The 24,579-nt window shown below is 36.6% G+C and overlaps 1 protein-coding gene across 7 annotated transcripts in view; it reads right to left on the reverse strand.

Moving 5' to 3' along the window:
• Window positions 1–361: 361 nt before the first annotated feature.
• Window positions 362–24,579, reverse strand: part of LOC105468137 (SATB homeobox 2) — a 198,739-nt gene continuing 174,521 nt past the window's right edge. For all 7 annotated transcript variants that reach the window (XM_071073141.1, XM_011718171.3, XM_071073140.1 and 4 more), the window contains one exon: window positions 362–2,072. In XM_071073141.1, coding sequence (XP_070929242.1) covers window positions 1,611–2,072 — 462 coding nt within the window. In that variant the 3' untranslated portion in view covers window positions 362–1,610. The remainder of the gene's footprint in view (window positions 2,073–24,579) is intronic.

Here is a 24,579-nt window from a genome sequence, read left to right on the forward strand (position 1 = left end):
GTGGAAAGTAATGCTTCTGGTGTTTCTCATAGGGAGCTGAAAGAGATCTGGAGTACTATAGTAGATTGCAGCTTTAATGCTCACCCCACTAAACATCCAGTCAGCATTAGTTCTGCTTTACATAAGGTAATTGCGATGTAGGTAACTGGGATAATGTTTTCTTTTAGGATGAGTAAGTGATTCTACTGAAATCGCTTCACATACTCTATTGCCCGGAGCTGCACAATGATTCAGAAACAGTTCTTGTTAGGGCTGTCATCCCAGGAAAAGGGACAGGAGAGATTAGGGACTGAAAATGTTTGATTAGGTAGATGGAATGTGTGCGAAGAAGAGGAAGCCCAAAGTGAAACAGAAATCAGAAATGTCTTTTGGGAGAGGGAAGGATGGAGATTTATTTGAGAGGGAGCCCCTTTAACTGGGCAGCAACTTCTTTTCTAACTTAATATTACACTGAACTATTTTCTAGTAAAAAACAAAAAGACAAAAAAAACAGCAACAACAAACAACTTTTAAACGAGCAGGCTTATTAATTTTCAGATTTGAAGCCACAAGCAGGTAAATAAATTTCACAACAAAATGTGGCTCATACTATGAATTCCATACGTCCAATGTCAAAATGTCATTTGATCAAGACTTGCACTAATGGACAAAGTTTTCTCTGCACTGAATTTGTTTTACTTATTTGGAATTCCACAGAAATGCATCTGTTCACTACATTAATGACAAATTGAATAACGGAACGTAGTGAGTCATTTTATTGAGTCATTTTAAGTGTGCATTGTGTCTTTAAGAGTAATTTGACTTGTATCATTTTAATGTTCCCTGATTTTTTTCACTTTACTTTTTTTTTCTTTTTTCTTTTTTTTTTTTTTGGCAGTGTTGGTTTATTTTGTTAAATACATACCTCAAAAATTACCCATTAAGCTGCCAGATAGGAAGCCAAAGATTTAAAAATAAAAAAAAAATCAGGGACAAACACAAAAAATAAATAGGAATTCAAAAATAGTCACCCCACCCTGAGAGCAGGCCGCAGTTTATCAAAAAGCCAAAGCGACTCACTGTGAAGTGGTTTTTTTTTAATACATAAACAAGTCTTTTCTTTAAGAACTCATTTCACAGTCTATTCTTTCGGATTGTAAAGTCTCTGTCCCATGCAATTTTAATATATATATGTAAATATAGAGATATATACATATACATATACACACACACTTGTAGCTTCCTTCATTTATGTCGTAGTTCTTTTCATCCTGGAATTTGCCTGATTTAACTTCCGTTAAGTGCAAGGATAATGAAGGCAGAGTCTCCTGTGATTATAATGACTATGATCCAGTCACAGAGACGGGATAAAGTGTAACGCTTTAGTGTCTTTGCCAAGGCGATGTCTGATTCGGAAATACTGAACTTATTCAGTCTATAGGTGTATCCTCTGCAACAAAGAAATGTCCAAAAGGGTAAGAAAAACAAAACAAACAGACATAAAAAGACAAAAATAAAGCAAAAAACAAAAACGAAAACAAAAAACAAAACAAAAAAACCCAAAACTTTTAAAGAAATGAAAGCAGAAAATCCTTGGACCGATGTATTGCTTTGCCTAGTAGAAGTTCACATTATCTCTGGTCAATTTCAGCAGGTGCTGCCTTGCTTTTGTCAGCATTTTCCTCCTCAGCCTCCACTTTGTACATCTCCTCGGAGCCTTCCTCGCTGTCGTTCTCCTCTGACTCGGTCAGCAGCTCCTCGTCCTTATACTCGGCCACATCCACCGCTGAGCCCAGGTGCTCTTTCAGCTTCCCGTGGTGCTTCACGTGGTACCGCTGGTTCTGGAAGAACTTGATGATGGTGTGTTTGGGGAGATCCAGCTGGGCCGAAAGAGTGTGGATGGCTTCCTGGTCGGGGTACAGGCCTACATCATGAATAAAGCTTTGGAGGATCCCCAGGGCTTCTAAGGAGATCTTTGTGCGAGACCGGGGCTTTTTGGCACAACTGTCTTCAGTCGGAGGAGGTGGGGGAGGCGCTTCTTCTCTGGGAGGGGAACTCTCCTTGGCTGGCTGAGACTGCTGTCTATGAAGCACCTGATAATTAAGAGAGAAAAAAAATGAACATTGGACTCATGATTTTACCTTTCCAAAACCATCAGCCCTCTGAAATATGTGTTATCTATCTAGCACTGGAGGTAAGCTATCGTCATTTGTAAAGTCAGGTCTTTGGAAATCGTAAAAGCATTTCTGGAGATTTAGTATCTCACCTACAAAACATGAGGTTCATAATAGTAGTATTTGCCAACATTTATATTCTAAGACACAAAGTCAAGTCATTTGTTGCCTAAGGTCTTCTCACTTTAAGCAACCTGGCTTCAGAGTCTTCCATACCTTTAACCGCCAAGATATGCCACCTCTCTGAAGGCTAACCACAAAGAAACTGGGCACAAAGGGGAAAGTATGGACTCGACTATCATGGCTTCAAGTTCATATTCTTCCACTTAGCTGAGTAACCCTGGACAAGTCACTTAATATCTTTAAGGCTCTATTTCATCATCTATAAAAGCAGGATAAGAAACTAACCTCCCTAGAGATGTTGTAAGGATTAAATGACATAATTGTTACAAAAAACAGTGCTTGTCTTAAATCATGGATGGGCAAACTTCGTCAGGAAAGGGCAAGATAGTAAATATCTGAGGCTCCGGAGGGTCGATCTTTGCCACAACTACTCAATTCTATTCTATTGCAAAAATAAAGGAACATGGCTGTGTTCCAGTAAGACTAGATTTGGCCCATGAGTCATAGTTTGCCTCATCTCTGGCTTAGACCAAACATCCAATAAATGACAGCAATTATTATCAGCCTCATAATGACTCTTATAGTGTTATAGAGGAATAATTGGTACTTAAGACAGGAAATCAATCCTTTGTAAAATTAGAAATGACTTTATATTCTTTTAGTTCTAATTTTGATTCTTTTGATTTTAAATGTTTTTTTTTAGAATGTGAAAATCTTCAAACTAATTTAAAGACATAACTGTTTCTTGAATTATGAATTTAAATGACCATTTTATACTTATATAGATGGACCTTCTCAATATCACTATAAACTAATCCTCTGTTTTGCATATACTTTCTAATTTCTGGGGTTTTTTTCTCCTAATGTTAAAGCTTTCTAGTTGTAATTTAAATAATTTTTCTTTTATTTCTACCTATTTCCCAATCATTTAATAAAAAAGCAAAATCTTAGGTAAACTTACTCAAAGGAACTCAGTCCCAGCTCTCCCCACAGGCCTATGTGAGAAGGACTTTGTGGAGGGGGAGATGGAGCATGAAGTCCTGATGAGGAACTGCAGCCATCGCCCACACCTTACAGCTTCAGCTGTATGACAGAATTACAAGGTTACTGTGCTCTTCCCCACTAAAATGTGTCATGTTGGTTCCAAAGGCAAAGACCACATTCCCTATACTTGGGTCTAACTTCCTAAATCCTCCCAAAACTTTTAAGAAGAGTGAGTTCACTTAAAAAAAAAAAAAAAAATTCTCCTTTTACTATTCTCTCATATTTTATGGATCTTTTTCATATTAGAATAACAAATTAAACATTTTCCAGAGTTCAGGAGGAATAAATCCAACCAATGCAAAGAAAACACATCTAGTTACATTAAAGGACCATTCACACCACCATCCCTGCCATCTTTCCTGCCACCACCACACACTACCCATAGTCTTTTAGCTACGAAACAACAGCATTGAAGCAAGCATTTAAGGGGGAAAAAAAAAAAAAAAAAAAAAACTCTGCCATTTATCCTAGTCTTGAGGGCCATATGATGAAAAAATACTTTCCCACCAATGTGAAAATGTCAGTCTTTTACGTAGAACTTAACAAAAGTTAGGGCAGATGAACCTGTTACCTAAATAAGGTAGCAATAAACAAAAGAGGTTTAAATTTTTCAAGTAATAATCAAATAATAATAAAAAGGATAATCAGAAGCAAATAAGACTATCTGCTATAATAAGCCGATGGCTAGTGGCAGAAAGAAATCCTAAGCACAGGACTATAAAACAGTGGCATTAAAGTCCGTATAATGTTGACCAATTAAAATGAATGTTCTTAGCATTTTCCTTACCACTTTCAACTAAGAGTAAACTCATGTGGTCTGTTGTGGTAAGCTGGCATCAGCAAAAAAAGTGAGAGCTCTGTTACTTCAGCATCCTAATTATACCCGGCAGGAAAAGCAGAGCTCCAGGAGTGGGGGTTGGGGGACTGGTGCTGGTCAGGTCAGCTTTCATGGCAGAAGGATATTTGCTCTGAGGCCATGATCTGGGCAGTATGAGCACTGTAATAAGTAAACCTCTATGTCAACAGGTGAGGATTCTAGTTTTTGGGGAAAGAGAGACTGAAATTATGTGCAAAGTACATACTGGAAGAACACAGACTCAAGCATGAGTACTCCCCATTAGAGTAATTGTGCTAATTGGAAAACAAAAGAGAATTAAAATGCCCCATTTTCTAAATTATGCTTGCCTTCTGTAGTAAAAGTCAGCATAACGGTTCCATTTAATTGAATAATTAGATTGGTTCTTCAGGGATTTTCCACTGTGCATTGGTTAGATTTAAAGAGATTTTCCAGAACTATACTTTGAAGTTACTATAATCTTTCTGCATGATTGCATTTGTTCTTCTCCTTAGGTCCAACCAACTGGCCTGCTTCACTCCCCTTTATTTCCTAGAACTGAGCACTAGTAATACATATGTACAGAGAAGCTAAACATGAAACAGAGAAAGAACAGTAAGAATAGCTACCCCTCACTGAATGTTTATTCTGTGCCAGGCTGTTCTAAGAACTTTACATGGATTAATTAACTGAATCCTGACAAGTTCCTCACAAAGGTGCCATGTGGATCAAGATTGAACTGGAAACATGTAGCATCTCCTCTTAATTCCGATTCCGAGGATTGGAATTAACAAACAAGGGGAGTTGTCAGTCTGATAAAGGTTTCCAGGGAACAATGACAAGGCAATTGCCCATGATAGACTAGGAAGATGTTTCTCAAGAGAAGTAATAGTTAGAGAAATTATCTACAAAGCGAAATATATAGTTTCTGGTCAGACAATGTACCATAGTGAGTTGGGCAGCATGGTGACATCTACATGAAGATGGTTAAGTTATATCTTCTAGCATCTTCTAACAGGTAAGGAAAGAGCAGTCAAACCCTGAATGCCCAAATGGGCATCCCTTAAGTGAAACCGTCTTACAAGTTACCAAAGGAGCTGAGCTTTTTCTATTATACTGACACTTTTCTTTGGCTATAAGTCCCTTTCAACCACAATATACATAATATCTGAGATTAAAAGATTCCCAAAGTTATCTGTCCTAACTATCTGTATTCCCCTAAAATGTTCTAATTACTCCAGGCAGAAAGTTATTGTCTCTAGACAATTCCTAGCAAAAGAACAACATAATTTCCTCTCTGGCCAATTGCTAAGAATCCTTCCTAATACCATGTAGTAGTTTATTCTCGTGGCATAAGTACTCTGAATGCAAGCAGAGCAGTGCCTAATGCCTATAAGATGGTCTTCTCTAGGCACGAAAGCCAATCCAAATCCTCTTCTAAAATCCTGCCATCTAAAGGGCAGAATCAAGTCATCTTTTCTTCACTTTCTCACATCTTGACTAAATAATGTCAACTCTTTTAGCCATTTCTTCACAGGAAAAGTTTCTGAACTCTCACTTAACTGATATTTAGGTTTGGGTTTTTTTTTTTTTTTTTGGTCTGAATTTCTCAGAATATCTTCTAAATTCCTTGTTAGTGAACTAGAACGAATCAAATTTGGTCTCTGTCCCAAGCAAGTGCCCTGAGAGTCATGCCACTGATTGCTGATGGAAGGACCTATAAGCGGTTTCATTCCCAGGTTCATTTGACAGTTTGGGCATAATCTTTTTGTTAATTAGTATTTTAAGTCACAAAATTCACAATTACTCCAACTAACAGAATGCCCTGCAAAATGAATAAAATTTTCTTTCCAAACTAGTCCTTTGTGCTATCAGATTATATTTTTTTGAGATTTTCTTCATATTAAGTTTAGCTGAGCATCTTTCAAACTATTTATGAAAAGCTGGCAGGACCAAGGACTTGCCAGCATTATCTTTTTTCCCTTTTTCAAAATGGGCCCAGTGGAGGGGCAAAAAAATCCCCACTGATAGTACCTACTAACGCCAAGCATACAAACACTGCATAAAACCAGAAATGAGTGGCTATGTCCTCTGAAAGGCATGCTCATAGAAGTTGTAGTCATCACTGGAAACAACCCAAGTGTCTACCAGTAATAAGACTGATAAATAAGTTGTGGTATACTTATATAACAGAGCAGTAGGAAAAATGAACTACTGCTATATATACAAACACAGATAAATACCACAGACTTACTGTTGAGTGAAAGAAGTCAGATATGAAAGACTAAAAACTGTATGATTCCACTTATGTGAAAGAACAGGAAAAACAAATTAATATATAAGAATAGAAAAAAATAGGAAAAGCCTGCATTGACAGATCCCAGCATAATGGGTTTCCACTGAGGATTACTGAGTAGAAGGGGGTGGAATATAGCCTCCTGGGATGTTGCAAATATTCTCTATATTGACTTGTGCGTTTGTTAAAAGGATGTGTGTATGTCTAAAGATTATCAAGCTATACAATTAAAATCTATGCATTTTACTGTATGCAAACTATACCATATTTCAATATAAAAGTTTTAAGAAATGGGCTTAGAAGTTGACCTTTATTTATCCCTAAGGCAAACACCCCTCTTCATGTGATTTTCCCAAATAATGGAATATTTAATTCCATAAGGGTAACTATCCACTCCTTTTTACTCTCGATCTTTGCACACTGAAGCCTACCAACTCATCCTACTTCTTTTTTTGGTTTGGATTTTTCTCCATCAAAATTAAAGTTAATCTAGACAACAAATTCATTTCTGTAAAGAGAGTCCTAAATGGTTTATTTAAAAGCCTTTCTTATTCATAACTTCTGCTGTTGATTTTTCAGTATGACAAGCAGGGTTCACAGTAATGAAATTAATGAAATATCTAAGTAGATTTAATAACAATAATAATAGTAATAATAGGTGTTACCATTCATATAAAGCTTACTCATGAGCTACACACTGACCTAAATGCTATAAATATATTTAATGTTACTTAATTTTCACAGTACTCTTAGAGGCTGGCATTTTTACCCTCATTTTATGATGGGAAAACTGGTGTTCCAAAAGTGTAGATAATTTGCTTAAGGTGCAGAGTTTGTAAGCAGCAGAACTAGGCTTATCAAGCATATCTTATTCAAGGATATGTTAAAGCCCGTGCCCTTAAACATTATGGTCTCCTGACTTCTGTGAGTAAAATATAGAGAAAAATTGAAAAAAGTCTTTAGAGTAGAGGAGACAGATCGTAAATAAAATGTCAGGTAGTAATAAATACACAGGGCAATGCATAAGGAGGAAGATTGTGGGGAGGGGAAGTTATTTGAGACAAGGTGACTCAGAGAAGGCTCCCTACAGAGGCAGCACTGGAGCCCAGGCCTGAAGGATGTGAAGCCCAGCCATGTGGAAAAGCATTCTAGATAATAGAAAGGCAAGCAAAAAGGCTGCAAGGCAAGAATATACTTGGTACATTTGCAAAACCGCAAGAAAGTCAGCATGTTAGAGCTGTGCTGCCCAATACAATAGCCACTAACCACATGTGGGTATTTACATTTAAATTAATTAAACAGACAAACAAACACTCAGTTCCTCAGTCGCATCAGCCACATTTCAAGTGCTCCATTGTATCACTTGCGCGATGCCATGATGGACAGCACAATACAGAGCATTTCCCTTAGCACAGAAAGTACTGTTGGATAGTACCACGCTCCAGCAAAATGACACCTGAGAGCCACAGCCAGAGCATGGAGTGCTTGGCCTTCCACCGTCAGAGTAATGGAAAGCCCTCACAGTGAACTTCATTCATAAAATCTGAGATAACCAAAAATATACTAAGACCTGAAAACTACTACTATTACTAGAAAGATAGGAAAATATTTATATAATTACTTTGCAAGAAAATTTCAGTTTGTAATATACTACTGGATTTTTATTGGAGGATTACAAATAGCAACATTATCATAAAAACAGCCAGAAGTATGCATTGGCACTTCTACCCTCCAAAGAAGTGTCACTTTACACTTAACTGATTGCTGTCTTCTTCATCAGAGGTGTTCATCATATGCGAAAGAAACGATGTTAAAAACAGCCCTGGGTTAAAAGAATTTTTAAAAAAGTGTATCCACGTATCATCAAACATGTATGGAGCATCTACAATAATTGGACCTATTAATTTATACAGCTTTTTAATAAGAAGTCCTATTTCCAACAATTAAGGGCTGATGAATAAGTTATGGGTAGGAATAAACAAATAGAAAGTTAAAAGTTTATTTGCTGTACTCTCTCTGGGCTGAAATATGACACCTATGTCTATAAATGGACATGAAGATAGCAATGAAGAATGAGAAGTTGTAAATATACTCAAAAGAGACATTAACTGCAAATGAAACCCAAAAGTTCCTTGCCCAGTCATAAAGCACAATTATAATATGGACACATGTTGTTTCTCTGCCTTCAAAACCGAAAAATTTGAAAACAAAAAGACCTAATGGTACCATGACCAAAGTTGACTAAGAATGATAAAGCAGCTCTTCTTAAAGCTCTCAGTGTTCAAATGGATATTGAAGGCCTCAATGAAAACCAGCTGGGAGCCATGTGTAAAATATAATGCTTTTTGCCTGTAGGGAAGGAAGTGAGATCTTGAATGATTAAGTTTAGGAAAGTATATAATTCACTGTATCATTATGGGGTGAGCTGCATTACTTATAATGTGCCAACACTTTGTGGTCTTCTTTTATGGAGAAAATGAGAAATTCTTAAGGAGGTGACTGTATAAGGTGGTTGATCCAGTGTAGTAATGGGTTAAAACAGTTTCCCAGGTGGTCACATCTGTCTCTCTATGACAAGTCTCACCCAAAGCTTCAGGTCCTGTAGGGTAAGGTACATTAATAGGAGATGAGAACACAAACAAGATGACTTTTATCCACGTTTATTTTGGGTTAGTATTAGAATTATTTTAATTTGTAAATAATTAAAATTAAAGTAAAATTAAAAAAATAATGTTTAATTTTACCTCATTTTTTAGAACAGAACATAAACTAGGTGATCCAAAAAAGGAAAGCATTCTTCTATTAAAAGTTCTAAGAAAAAAATACTTAAGGCCAGTCATGGTGACTCATGCCTATAATCCCAGCACTTTGGGAGGCCAAGGTGGGCAGATCACTTGAGTTCAGGAGTTCAAGACCAGCCTGGACAATATGGTAAAACCCTGTCTCTACTAAAAATACAAAAATTAGCCGGACATGGTGGCACACGCCTGAAATCCCAGCTACTTGGGAGGCTGAGACAGGAAAATTGCTTGAACCCAGGACGGGGAGGTTGCAGTGAGCCGAGATCACACCACTGCACTCCAGACTGGGTGACAGAGCAAGACTCTGTCTCAAAAAAAAAAAAAAAAAAAGTGTGTATGTGTGTGTGTGTGTAGGTATGTGTGTGTGTATATATATGAGAAATCATTAAGGAGGTGACTATATAAGGTGGTTGATCCAGTGTAGTAACAGGTTAAAACAGTTTCCCAGGTGGTCACATCTGTCTCTCTATGACAAGTCTCACACAAAGCTTCAGGTCCTGTAAGGTAAGGTACATTAACAGGAGATAACACAAACAAGATTTTATACACACACACACACACATATATATACACACTTTTTTTTTTACTTAAAAGTAACAATTGGTTGAAAGTCCTTATGCATAACTCAATTAGAATTTGTTGAATAGATGAATGAACACAATGAATACATGCTGTTATTTTTTAAATGGACTATATATAAAATATCACGTAATTGAAAGTTTCAAAAACCTAACTGTACCCTCTAATATTCCCCTTTTCTCAAAATCAGCACTGGGGACAACTAATTTTGGCCCAAAATTCAGTGAGGAGAACTTTAATGATTAATAACTAATGTAAATATTAATATAATTATTTTATGTCTCTGTCACTATTAGACAGTGAGCTACATATTGGCATACCATATGCCTGGGACACAATTAGCGCTCAGTATCTTTGTTCGGTGGCACTGCATTCCATGTTCTCTCTTCTTTACTTTCAGATCAGTTATTCTTGTTCAGCAAAACTAGTTATTACTTTCCTTGCTATTATTCCCTTTTAGCAAAACATTCTTTCCTGTGTAAACAAACAAACAAACAAAAAATTCCTAGGGCACTGTATAACTATAAGATGGCATTGTATACACATGGTAAGGAGAAGTTTTGAGGTCACAAAGTTCTGGTTTCAAATCCAGTTTCGACTGCAAAACCACAACTGCTTAGTTACTAGCCTTGTAACTCTAAGCACATTACTTACTCTCTCTGAGCCACAGTGTCTATTAAACTGTAAAATCTTCATTGTAGTGCTTGTAGTGATAGGAGGGAAAGTGAGATAATACATGCTAAGTATGTAGCAGCAAAGTTCTGAAGTCGTAAGTAGGGTTTCAATTAGTACTAGCTATTACGAAACGTGAGAAGGACTTAAGAATCAGGAGTATAATGTGTCACTCATATTTTCTATCAACATGCTTATTACAAAAGCATCAAATTCAGAAATCTTTTTCACCCCACAGATCTACAAATAGGCACATCTACCGATAACTTTTCTTATTTCTTTCACTCAAATACTACATACATCTTTGTACTTAAAATGGCACCTAGCACAGGAAAGTTGCCTCTGAAGCATATATTACATGAAATTGAGCCTCAAGTTATAGTCCGTTTAAGTTGACACCTTCTATACATACAGCTTGACATCCTCTTAGGAAGACATTCTTTATCAACGGTTCTCAAAGTGTGGTCCATGCAAGAGGCCCATGCCATCAAAACTATTTTCATAGCAAATCCAAGACATTATTTAGAACATAAACATAAACTTTTTGACCTTGCTGAAATTTGCCGTGAGCTCGTGGCCGTGAAAAATACAACTGCCTGGATCATTTGGTGCTGCTGCCTTGATTGTTGCAGGCCAGCATTTCCCACCAGTGCTTTTGTACCATCTGCAAATTTCAGCAAAGTCAAAAAGGTAAATAATGTCTTGAATTTGCTATGAAAATAGTTTCGATGTCATGGGCCTATTGCATAGACCACACTTCAGAATTTGCAGATGGTACAAAAGCATTGGTGGGAAATACTGGCCTGCAACAATCAAAGCAGCAGAACCAAATGGTCCAGGCAGTTGTATTTTTCACTGCCACAAGCTCACGGCAAAAATGATGCCACTTTCATTTAAGAGCATCTTTGATGAAGCAGTAAAATTGTATTACTTAAGTCTCAATCTTCGAGTATACTTCTTTTTCATGTTCTGTGTGAAGAAATGGGAAGTGCATATGAAGTACTTCTGTAGCATACTGAGGGAAGATGGTTGTCTTGAGAAACAGCACTTGTGTGATTGTTGGACTTGAAAGCTGAGCTACCCATCTTTGTCATGGAGTATCAATTTGACTTGAAAGAACTAATAGACAGACTATGGTTATTCAGATCTGCATATTTGACATTGTTTTAAAAATCAAGTGAGGCTATCACTCCAGGAAGAATATCTGACAGCATTTGTTGCCAATGATACCTTTTAACCTTTCAAGCAAAACTTAGAATTTTGGGAAAACTTGTAGTGGTCACCATATGCTTAATAGTTTCCCAGTACTTAACTTTTTTAATATCAGTGGCAATTTAACAAATATGTTTGGTTTTGCCTTTAAATATGTCATATAATAAAATGTGCCAACATTTGTAAGGGCTGCATGACCTTACAAAATACAGTAAACCTGTAAGGTGTTATAAAGTTATGAATAGGTAAAAGAGAAAGTATAAAAAGTTCAATATAATTTTAGATTCAATTCCACTTTGCAACTAACCATTAAGAAACTACCACTTGTAGAATGTTGCTTAGTATCAAAGAAGAATATCACAATGATGTGAAATGCAGATTAAAATATTTCTTCCTATTTCAGTTATATGTGTACCTGAGGCTGGATTTGCCCTATCGGCGTCAACCAAAACCACATATTGTATTAGACTAAATGCTGAAGCAATTATGAAAATCCAATTGTCTTTCATTAAGTCAGACTTTAAAATACTTGCAAAAGTATATAAAACAATGGCATTCTCTTATTTTCTGTTTTTAAAATATATTTATTGTCAATATAACGTTTACATATATGCCTATATAGTTGGCCCGCCATATCCATGGGTTCCATACCTATGGATTCAACAAACCACAATCAAAAATATTTAGGAAAAAAAGGACGGCTGTGTCTGTACCCAACATGTACCAACTATTTTTTGTCATTATTCCCCAAACAATACAGTATAATAACTATTTACGTAGCATTTACACTGTATGAGGTATCAGAAGTAAACTGAGATAATTCAAAGTATATGGAAGGATATATGTACATTATATGCAAATACTACACCATTTTACATAAGGGGCTTGAACATCCATGAATTTTGTTATTTGCAAGAGGTCCTGAAATCAATCCCCCCTGAATACAAAGGGATGACTGTGTATTATCTATAATGATTTTTAAATTAGTAAGCATTTAAAGAATTCCTCAGAATTAATTTCTAATACGGTAATATTGGTAAATATAACACATTATTGGGGTCCTCAATAGTAAGAGTGAAAAGAGATTCTGAGACCAAAAAGTTTGAAAACTTCGGAAGACATGAATCACGCTCAATAGTAAAAACATCCTTACTTGAGTCAAATCACTTGGGAAAGCCTTAGAGAAAGAGTGTAGGAGAAAATCACTTAGGAAAGCCTTAGGGAAAGAGTGTAGGAGAAATTACACATGCATTATGATTTGTCTCTTGACTTTATCACACAAAGACATTTTCACAGGCAAAACATATTCTCCTAGATACACAACTCAGCACTATTTCTAACTTCAAATGATGTTACTTAAGTTGGCTCTTATGATTGTAATTTCACATCCTAACATTATAGGACTTATTAAAAACCATGGTTTAGCTTTGTTGCTTTTTTTGGATTACCCAGTATCCTAAGGTCAAAACTCAGGAAATCTGTTATTAAAAAAAAAAAAAAAAAGTATCCATGAAGTGATGACAAATTGCAGACTACAGGTGTTAGATTACATTTTGACTCCAGGCAGATTTAATATAAGTTGGTTCTCTTTTACAATTGATCTTAGCACATACAGCTATAGGAGGGGGATTTAAAAAAAAAGAGAGAGAGAAAGAGAATAAGAAAAAAAAAGTGGTGGTCAATAAAAGAAGACCATGTCAAGAGAAATCAATACAAACAAGCAAAATGGTAGGAAGTCTGACATGGAAATATGTGTTCAATTTCATCCAGCCTTAGTCTGTTTTTTTAAAAAAATATATTGTAACCAAGATACTATGGGAACACTGTATATGTTTTTAATGCAGTTTAATAATTGTTTCTCAAAATAAATACTTTGGTCAAAGATAAAAGCATAAAAATATTGTGACACAATAAGCTGTTAAACTTGGGTTTTAGAGGAAGCATGGTTTTTAAAACAGCCTTTGGCTTATATCATTTCCTCTTTGGTTATAAATTGAGAACAACTATACGAACAGCTTTGGTATAGTTTGTTGGGCGTCGGGGGGAATGGCACAGTCATTAATCTGATTGCTGGGAGTGACCAGAATCTGCAAACACTGAAGAGGTAGGTGGCTGAGTGAACTGCTTCTTCAATATAAGGAGATGAGTAACTATATCAAATAGACATGAAGAGAATGTAGAAAACAATCCACTCTCCAGTTAGTACTTGGGGAAAAGCATGGACACATAATGTATCTAATGGCAATTATTCCTTCCCCTTCATCAGTACCATCTGAGAAACAGGTTTATTTGATCATCTAGGGCTAACATGACCAAAACGATTTCACAAAAACAACAAACACAATCCATGAGAAGACTGAGGAAGACCGGACCCTTTAGGACAGTCCAGGCTGTGACCATGTGTCCCTATGCCTGGGAGACGCCATCCCTAGCCCACCTGCCGCATTCTCACTTGCCTGACATCCATAAGCACTAATTTCTCCCTGTTCTGACACTCCTCCACTACTCTTCACAAAGTATTCTCAGAACACAAAGCCTAGCCTAAAAATTCACAGCAAAGGCCTATCTTTTGAAGACCCAATTCAAGGCACAGATTAAAGTGTCTTTAAAGACCTTACATTTGGTTAAAATGAATAAAGAGTAAGATGGAAATTAGCAGGGTAACAGTTACCTCTAGGATTCTGATTTTTATATAAATGTGTGACTTGCTTCATGGGTATAATTGAGAAAAAAAGTGTCTTTAGCACCAGCATACATGAAAGAAGATGCTCTTAAGTTAAACATAACCAGGTAACTAAATGAGGATAATAAAAGGTTAGGATGACTTGGTACCACAATCCCAATGATATTAAAAGAACCAACCTGGAAATCTGTAATACTTCAGCAATGGAAAAAGGCTAAGAAAGAAAGACGTGCAAAGGGTTCAGATTAAGCATGATCCATCAGAATGCTTAAACAGTTAATCCAGCTGGCTACATAATTCTCAAGTGAAGTAAAAATGTGACCCAAATGAAAATAACTTCATCAATGCCAGTGACACATGATTTGTGAGCTCTGAAGCTTGTTTTAAAACAGATTCAAGGTAAGCTTAAAATAATAGAATACAGAGACCACTTCAGATAAATACATTTCATCCAGTAAATTTAACCAAAGCAGAGTTTTGATTCCTTTTAAATGAAAATGTTTTAAGACACATGAAGGAAAAGAATAGATACATTGAATAAGAGGAGACATCACCTAGTCAGCCAGGAAGTGTCAATGAAGACTTAAATAATGATTCCTAAGGTAAAGCACCAAAGAATCAGAATTCAAACCATTTCCAAATCCCTTTATAGTATTTATAAATCTGGTGATGAAAAATATAAATTGAAATCATCCTATTTGGAATAGGATGATTTAGAAACAAGGATAATATGGAGGCGTGTGGTGGGGGGCGATTATCTATGTATACTTTCAGTCATAGGATCTCAATAAATTATGTAAGCTTCATTGAAATAAAGTATTACTATTACTGATTTACACATAGATTATTTAATATGACTCCATGGTCATATATCAAATTTCTGTAATTATTTAAATCCTGTAATTATTTTCAAAGCTCTTTATCATCTTTTGTATTTCTTATTTCTTAAAAAGAATGAAATAATCTCACAATATTGGCAGGTACTATTGTATTTATTCTTCAGAAGAAGAAACAAATATACAAAATTGGGCTCTGACTCCAAAATGACATACCCCTGAGTCTAACATGTAACAAATATATGCTTACTGCTGTTTAGCTAGTTAATGGAGAAAAATACAAAATTATGTTCTGTTTCAATCGAAGTTTTTAGCACAAATTTCTTTTAGTGTGAATAAACACTTTCAACTAAAATCTACTAAACTCTAAGAATAACACTATAAATGACAGAGGCTATTATTCAATATTTCAAGTTTGGAATTAAAAGTGAAAACAACAAAAATGTTAGCAAAAATTAGAATACCTTATGGGGAAGTTTCTCTCCCAAATGTCCATTTAGAGTGGATTATAAAGGGATTTTTACATTTCTATCTCTGTGTACCATTTTTACAAAGCAGACACCCAATTTCATCAAAATTTGCTAGCTCAAAAAGAGAGACCCTTCCTGACAAACCTCAGCCAAGAACCAGTTTAGGATTTAAAATCCCCATAACTGCAATGGCACTAGTGACATCACAACTGAAGTGTTTTACAGCTTCTTAAAAGAGAGGACTTCAATTATTTAAGGAGAAAGCGTGTTTGGATGAGATGCTTTACTTCAGGGGAAAGAGATGAAAGAACGTAATCCATGTGTTTGAAGCCTCACATGAGGCTATTTAGAATCCCATATTAGGCCACATTTTCTGTATAATTTTTACAGTTGGGGTACTCAGAAGTCAGAACAATCTGACAGTTATGGTTAGTGAAAATATTAGATGTTCACCAAGAAAATACTACCTCAGCATATTTTTTGCTTTCTGAATGTAACCACTTAATAACAGGACTTGAGAAAACTGTACTGCGTGAATCAAACACATAAAAGTACAAATATGCCTTTTATAGAAGGCAAATCTTAAGCAGTGCATTATAATCAACCACTCTGGTAAAAGAAAAAAAATATCTAGCATTACCACACCACTGACATATTATAGTTTATTATACCCAAAAGTCCAAACTGGGTAAACAAAGTCAAATGATCAAAGAAGGGTTTTCGCCTCAAACCATGAGGCAGAGGCCATTGATCTCTAGGGAGAGGCAGCAAAGATTCCTGGTGGCTTAGCTCTTAAAAGGTATCAAGTGAGAGCTTATCAAACATAGTCTTTAGTTTTCAACTTCATTTAATTTCATCAGAGACTGGCTTTCTTGGTATTATTTCCTTTCAAGAGAAAAATAATATGGAAAAATTAAATGATGTGAGGTAGAAACTTCCCAAAAGTTTGGGCTCTTAATTCTAGGGTATGCTTTTCCATTTTAAACCACTTTTAATTTGTTATGGGAATATTGGTTTTGTATCCTCCACATTAATGATCTTACTACCTGAAACCAGGTATGGATAGACTTTTCCTTTTCAACTTTGTGGTAGGTATATCGGGGGAGAAGTGAAAAGCCAACAAGGACAGGCACTCTTGTTTAGATCACTGCTTTCTCAAGAAAATAAGTCTCCTTTTCCCAGGGTGCCAAGGATGGTCACTGGGAAGAGAAATCTCAGTTCCCAATTCCCTGGGGCAAAGTGACTGGACTGGTGACTCCTTTTCCCACCAGCAAGAGTCCAGTCTCCGAGCAGCAGAGGACCATGCTACTCCCACAAGACCATTCCGCATTCTTATCTACTCAGATTCACCAAACAAGTCCAATTGTGTCTCCACACCACATCTCCTTGGCTTTTCTCAGCATATTTGCTTACCCTGTGTAGGTCATCTTCAGAAACTGGAACTGTCAAGTTATTACACTTTCAAATGTGGATATGCTTCAGGGTGGATTTAATTTAATAGCTGGGAACTCAGTACAAAACAAACATTCTTACAAATGACATTAGCAGGGAATTAATCATTAACGCTCTCAATTGGTGCTCCAAGACCAACCCCCCAGGTTGCTCCAGCCAAGATCTGAGAGTTCTCACTGACTCCTTCCCCTCATCTGAAACTCCACATTTAGTTGATCCCACGTGTTGCTGATTATTCCTTTTAAACAGTTCTTGGATTAATTTTCCCTTCTCCAGATGTACTCCCATTGCTGTAATTCAGACTCCTATAATCTCTTGCCTGAATTACTCTGACTTCCTCCCAACAGGCCTCCCTGTCACAGCCAACCAAACATCCTGCTAAAGGCCCAGTGGCCTTCAGGTGGTCTAGGCCTCTTCTGTGTCCAAGAAGGCCCCGTAACCTGACTGCGGCCTGAGCCCCTGCCCATCCTTGCTCCCCAGCCCCTGCCTTGCAGGCTGTGCTCCAAGAACTCTACACTGGAGCCCCCAGACTCATGCTGTGTCACCCTTTCTTGGAAACCTCTGATGAATCTGTAAGGGCCATAGCAGCACTACTCCCTGGAAGCCTTCTGAGTTCTCCAACTCACCAGGTTTGGGGCAGGTGTGACCCTTTTGTGCTTTTCTTTCTCTTATTTACACGCTGTATTATAGTTATCTGCTCTCATATCTGCCTCTCCACTGATTTCTGGGCTCCTTAAGGATAGATTCTGTGTTATATTCACCTCCACATACTCTAAACTTAGCACAATGTCAAGGCACTGTGCTTTGAATGAATATATACATCTACACGGGCAATAGCTACATTATACAGACTGAAAGACATCCTAAAATTTAGAACACATCTAATAGTCCTAAGGGGAAATAAAGTATTAAGTCTACGTAGGCACTCACTAAAAATACACTTATTACCGAAAAGAGCTGAATTATCATAGTTTATAATAATTTGATACAGGCACACATACACTTTGTATAGGTTAATAAATGCCATACTGACTCACATAGTTCTTTAATTTCCCCAAAAAAAATCTGATTGAAAATTATTAACACTCAAGAGACATTTAAGGTATTCCTATTCTCAGGGATAAAAATGGACATATTCATCAGTTTGCTTCTCTCTCCCTCCCCAATCTGCAGAAATATTTCTACTATCACCAGAACTTAAAGGGCCTGCAGCAGACAGCTTCCATGACAAGAAAAGTTGCTGGAGGGAAAACAGCAAAACAACAAATAAAAATGAGAGAATCTATATAAGACAAACAAAGGGAACCTTTAAAAACAACACAGAATTTATAAAAGCCAGAAGTATTTGTTTAAAAATGGATCATATGTATCACAATAAGATTCTGAAATGTCAATGGCTCTCAACTGAGCAAAATATGAAAGAATATTGCCTATATACAAAATACTATAGAAAACACTGAATGTCCTGTCCAAAACACATATTAAATGCCAAAATGATTTTCTTTGGAACGGAATGAACAAAGAGAGCCTTTGTGAAGAAACAACAAAGAAAAAAAGTAACAAAATTATTTCAATGTATATATTTTTTTGCCCACACTTTGATTTAACCTCTATAGTTCCAACACCACATATTCCAAAGTGAGCAAAGAGAATGTTTTCAAGTTAGAGCCACAAACTTTCTTTACTGCTTTTTGCCTGTCTTTGTAGCTTACTTTGACTTTATCAAAATTTGCTTCTAAAAATATGCAACTGAAACTAAATAAATAATGGAAGTTAAGAAAATCTAGAGGCCAAATATAAGCCATTTCATTTATACTTACAGAAATCAAAAAGCATTTTGGCATTAAACAACTTTTTTTTTAGGGTACAGTGCTTTTAGGGCATTATATAATTACCCTTACTGAGAGTACAGTTTTTAGCTTTGTCAGGGTCGCTATTGGAATTATAATTCCATGCTGAGCAGAGTTCTATCAAAACTCTATTATCATATTAAAACACTTGAGTAGGCCAGGTGCGGTGGCTCACATCTGTAATCCCAGCACTTTGGGAGGCCGAGGTGGGTGGAACACCTGAGGTGAGGAGTTTGAGACCAGCCTGGCCAACATGGCAAAGCCCTGTCACTATTAAAAATACAAAAATTAGTCAGGTATGGTGGCACACGCCTAAATCCCAGCTACTCGGGAGGCCGAGGCAGGAGAATTGCTTGAGCCTGGGAGGCGGAGGTTGCAGTGAGCCAAGATCACGCCACTGCACTCCAGCCTGGGGGATAGAGCAAGACTCTATCAAAAACAAACAAACAAACAAAAAAACCAACAACCAAAAACAAAAACAAAAACAAAAAACAAAAACCACTTGATCAAGGATACCCTTAAAATTCCAAACTTTCTATTTCTGAGAAGAGAACAGATTTAATGAGATATTTTGGAAGAAGAGCAGGTAAAAAGAATATTTGTGAAAAGCAATGCTAAAATAAAACCACTTCATATGGCAGAAACAGAAAAGGCAAAATTTACCACATATAGTGGAGCAATGGGTATTAAATAATCATCTCTGAATAAACTCTACAAATCAATATGGTCCTTTTGGTCTACATTAAGAATGCTATTGCCTAAAGGAAACCTCTAAGGTCAACCAGCAATTAACTGAAAGGTTTTGATTGAAAATGCTATTGACGGCTTTCATATCAGACAGCTTCCTGGTTATTATACTTCATGGGCTAAGTAGGTGCCAAGACATTAAACTGTCAATAATCTATTAATACTAGACTGCTACGCTTACTCTCCCTGAATCTGGGCAGGCAAACGTATTCAAGCCATGTACCTGCTTAGAACCAATGCAAATTCCCCAACCCTGATGTGGAAATCATATTTTTATTATCTATCCGTTTAAATGTCTAACAGTGTTGACAGAATATAAGAAAAATATGCAGATAATAAATGCTTATTCAGATGAGTTGAACTAACATTTGTTTTTAAAGAGATGGCTAAAGGGATAGAGAACATGTCTTGGAATCTGACTTCCTTTCTAAGCCATATTTAACAGTTTCTAAATTGAATGTAATAAACACTTTACAAAGAGAAATGAGAAGTTATTTAAAGCAAGGCTTATAGGTCCTTGCCACTCAGCATCTGGAAAGCAGTTATACATTGGGGAGTGGGGGAGAACTTTTAATGAATTTAATAGAGAAAAAGCACTTTAATTAAATGCTGTCAAAGTAGATTGTATTAATGACGGTACACAGAGGAATTTTAAGCCAGCCAAGTTTATTTAGCAAATAGAAACGGGGCTTTTGAAGCCTGCAAGTATTTATGTTTCCGCAGTTGCAGTACAGCTAGATGATGGTGTCAAATGAAACTGTTGAGTTATTAGATATGATTTTATTTATTGTGTATTATTAAAGTTTCAAAAGCCTTAGGGGAATTAATCTCATTTTCAAAATGAAATATCACATTTGATCACAAAGGGTTAAGAAAAGAGAATACTGTCCCCCAATTTTTTTCTGTTCCCTGGAATTTTGATGCAGGTGAATGGCTAGTGGGGACAGCCTTTTCTAGGTTCATCCAGCCAGAATTCACTTTATTGGACAGTAGTATAGTAGCAAAGAAATCAATGACAGTATTTCTCCTGTGAGTTTTTCTCCTGTTTTTTTTTCTAGTGATTTGCCACCAAACATAATTCATTCTATTATACTTAGCAGTAAGCTGAAAAATGACCAAAGCTCTTAAAAATCTCCATGAAAATTTGGTTGCCATAACTTTCTTAATCAAAAACATGAGTAGCCCAAACTTCTACAAAGGAAAAGGTATCAAATGTTTGACTTGGGGGCAACAGGAAAAAAGGGGTCTTTCTTAGTATTTTCTATTCAGAAGTTGACCACAGAACAAACCTATTATTGATGATAATATTTTTTAAATAAACAAAGAAAATATGAGCCTTAATGCATGAAAAATGTAAAAGATTGAAAGTTGGTCTGGCTGGAAAATACTATGCGTGTGTCAAAATGATTTTCTCTACCATTTGTAAAAATGTAATTATCCATGATATGCTATTACCAATGATATGCTACAAGGGTGAAGGATTTCAAGTAAATCCATTGGAAGCTGAGGATTCGCTTTTGGTATTCAGTCTCTGACACCATGTCTGTGAGATCACAAACCACTGCCATGACTTACCACATCCTTCTTGCAGTTATATATATACCCTTTCAGCCTGTCTTTAGCTTTTAATTCAAAACATGAAAAGGGGGGAGAAAGGAAACGTCTGAGGGTGGGAGAAAACAAAACAAAACAAAACACAAAACACAGCATCTATTTCCTTTCAAGAAGAGAAAAATTATCACAAATACTTTCAACTTTCTAAATAATTAATCTAATTTTTAATGCTCCCCCCCAAACTAGTTATTAATATCGTATGTTTGGTCTGTGTCTTTGTAGCTCTGGAATTTATAAGTAACTCTGCGTTTCCCATCTCTGCCAAGATGTTTCCGACTAATCTTTGAAATGTTGCAAATGCAGATGAATGTGACATGAAATAGGAACTGATTACATACACTTTCTATATGTGAGGAATGGCAACCCAGAACACAGATGACAGTTACATGTTCATATGGTAGAAAGTACTACTCTGCTTCATATATGCAAATATATAGAGATCATCAAAGTACAGCATACCACCTCTATTACATCTGTATTAGGAACTCAAATTGGTTGATTTCTTATCAACAAAATGACAAGAAAATTTCTTCTCTCCTGGTAAATCAGTAGTTCTAATACGAAGATCTATTGAAGAATTGTCAACTGACAGAATATCCTGATGCATTTGATTCAGGTTATGTTTTACAACCAAAGAATCAGTTAATTTAGTTCTTTCCTTTCATTACTATTTTAACTTACTAGATATGCTGTTGAACTATTTTAGCCCCTATCTCCTTGGGAGGTTTTCATTTCCCATGATGCACCCAAATAAGAGTTCCTCTCAAAAGTATAGCCCTAAATTATACCACATGGAAATATTTGGCATTGGCCCACCAAAATTCCTTGCCACTCTTCTCTTACCACATTTTTGAGTACACTATTGACATGCGTTGTTAAAAAAAAGAAATGCAAAACACTATACTTAAAAAAAATCCTTGCATGTGAATACTGCATTTATGTGGTACATGTTCACTTTAGCACCTTCTACTCATTTTGATCCTAACAGAAACAGGAATACCTTTCCATATTCACATATATTTATCTTTAAGAGTTCACATCATAGATTTTAGCTCCCTAATTTACTTTTTTTTTTTTTTTTTTGAGACGGAGTCTCGCTCTGTTGCCCAGGCTGGACTGCAGTGGCCGGATCTCAGCTCACTGCAAGCTCTGCCTCCCAGGTTAAGGCCGTTCTCCTGCCTCAGCCTCCCGAGTAGCTGGGACTACAGGTGCCCGCCACCTCGCCCGGCTAGTTTTTTGTAGTTTTTTTTAGTAGAGACGGGGTTTCACTGTGTTAGCCAGGATGGTCTCGATCTCCTGACCTCGTGATCCGCCCGTCTCGGCCTCCCGAAGTGCTGGGATTACAGGCTTGAGCCACCGCGCCCGGCCCCTAATTTACTTTTTTTAAAAAATAATTGACTCAATTTTGAGGTGTACTGTTTGAGTCTGTCATATCTAAAAAAATAACTGTTAATTTGTTCCTGTTTTCTACCTGGAGTCCTCAAATATCTTGGGTGTTTGGGCACTAGGAAATCACAAATTATGGACCCATTATGCTACAAGATTCTACAAAGGTGATTCAACCAGATGCTCAAGTGAGCTTTGTAAGCTGCATAAGAAAGAAATATAAACATGTTTGAACATGAAGAAATAAATTTAAACTAAAGGAAAGCATGACAAGGAAAGAGTAGAAAAAACTGCTATTTAAATAAATTCTTTTTGTTATCTGGGTGATCAAATAAGCTGTATTACCAATCAGACAATCAGTTCTGGAAACACCTGACTTTTCTTTCATACAATTGTTTTCAGCAAGTTTTGTTTATAAAAAATAAATAATACACAGATGGCCACAGAGCTTGAAATAAAAAAGTTAACTGGAGTCTACTCAGTGTTGCGCTGGCAAATATTTAACAACTGGGTCTCTAAAGAAAAAAAAAAAAGCCCCAATTGAATAATCCACCAATTTTTGTAGCACGAATAATCCCACCACAGCCAGTTTCATGCTGCCAATGGTATAACAACCAGCTTTTGAAATTCCTAAAAATTTAACAATTGGCTTCTGCGAGCCAGAGTAGGCTTTCTCCAGCATACTCTGACTCTACTATGAAGAAGTGAGACCACTGTGCTGGTCTCTTCTGACAAGCCACGTACTGCTTCTCAGACTTGCTCACTGAATTCCTTTGCCTGGCCTGACTTACCTGTCATTTTCCCAGGCCCAAAGTGATTATTAGGATGACCCCAATGTGATCCACAATTCCATAAAATATTCTACATCAAAAGGTGAAGGGTTATATGATTTGCAGTGAATTTGATCTAGAAACAACTTGTGAGGAAATTGAACTTGTGACCTTAGAACTGTCAAACCTATCTAGTTTGCTTGATCTCCCATTTCTAGGGTCAAACCAAGTAATAATAAAATAAATGAATTTCAGAACTTTGGCAGTTTTCCTTTAATTGAAAGTGTGCTTTTCTATCATTACAAGGGGAAGTTCCAGACTTCAACTTAATAAAAATCAGCAGTAGTTTTCAGCTACATTAGATTTCCACACTAAACAGAAACAGCTGAGAAGCCACAGTAGGTAGGTTTGGTTACGACAGTTTAAAACTCAGTGGCTGGCTTTCTCTTGCAATTGCCAAAACTATCAGTCATAAGAAAATCAACTGGGTCTCTGAGTCCAATATAAGATGTTCATAATCTGTTAGAGTGTTGCTAATTTGTTTCTCCAAAATGCATTTGAACCTCCCAGGAGCAAAGGGTTTTTGTTTTGTTTTGTTGTTGTTGTATTTTACACCCTCATTAAGATACGCAAATGGAAATTAGAAATGGATGAGCCAACTCACAGGATGAGTGTTTTAGATACAAGCGGTCTCTGCAATCACCTAACTCATGTTGCAATAATTTAGAAAACAGTAGATGGAGGCCAGGCGCAGTGGCTCACACCTGTAATCCCAGCACTTTGGGAGGCTGAGGCAGGTAGACTGCTTGAGTCCAGCAGTTCAAGACCAGCCTGGGCAACATGGTGAAACCACACCTCTACTAAAAATACAAGAAATTAGCCAGGCATGGTAGTGTGCACCTGTAGTCCCAGCTACTTTGGAGGCTGAGGTGGGAGAAGAGAGAAACCCCCAAGCCCAGGAGGTAGAGGCTGCTATGAGCCATGATTGTGCCACTGCACTCCAGCCTGAGCAACCAGAGTAAGACCCTGTCACAAACAAACAAACAAACAAACAAA

Source organism: Macaca nemestrina, chromosome 11 (assembly GCF_043159975.1).
Source record: "Macaca nemestrina isolate mMacNem1 chromosome 11, mMacNem.hap1, whole genome shotgun sequence".
Classification (NCBI taxonomy): domain Eukaryota; kingdom Metazoa; phylum Chordata; class Mammalia; order Primates; family Cercopithecidae; genus Macaca; species Macaca nemestrina.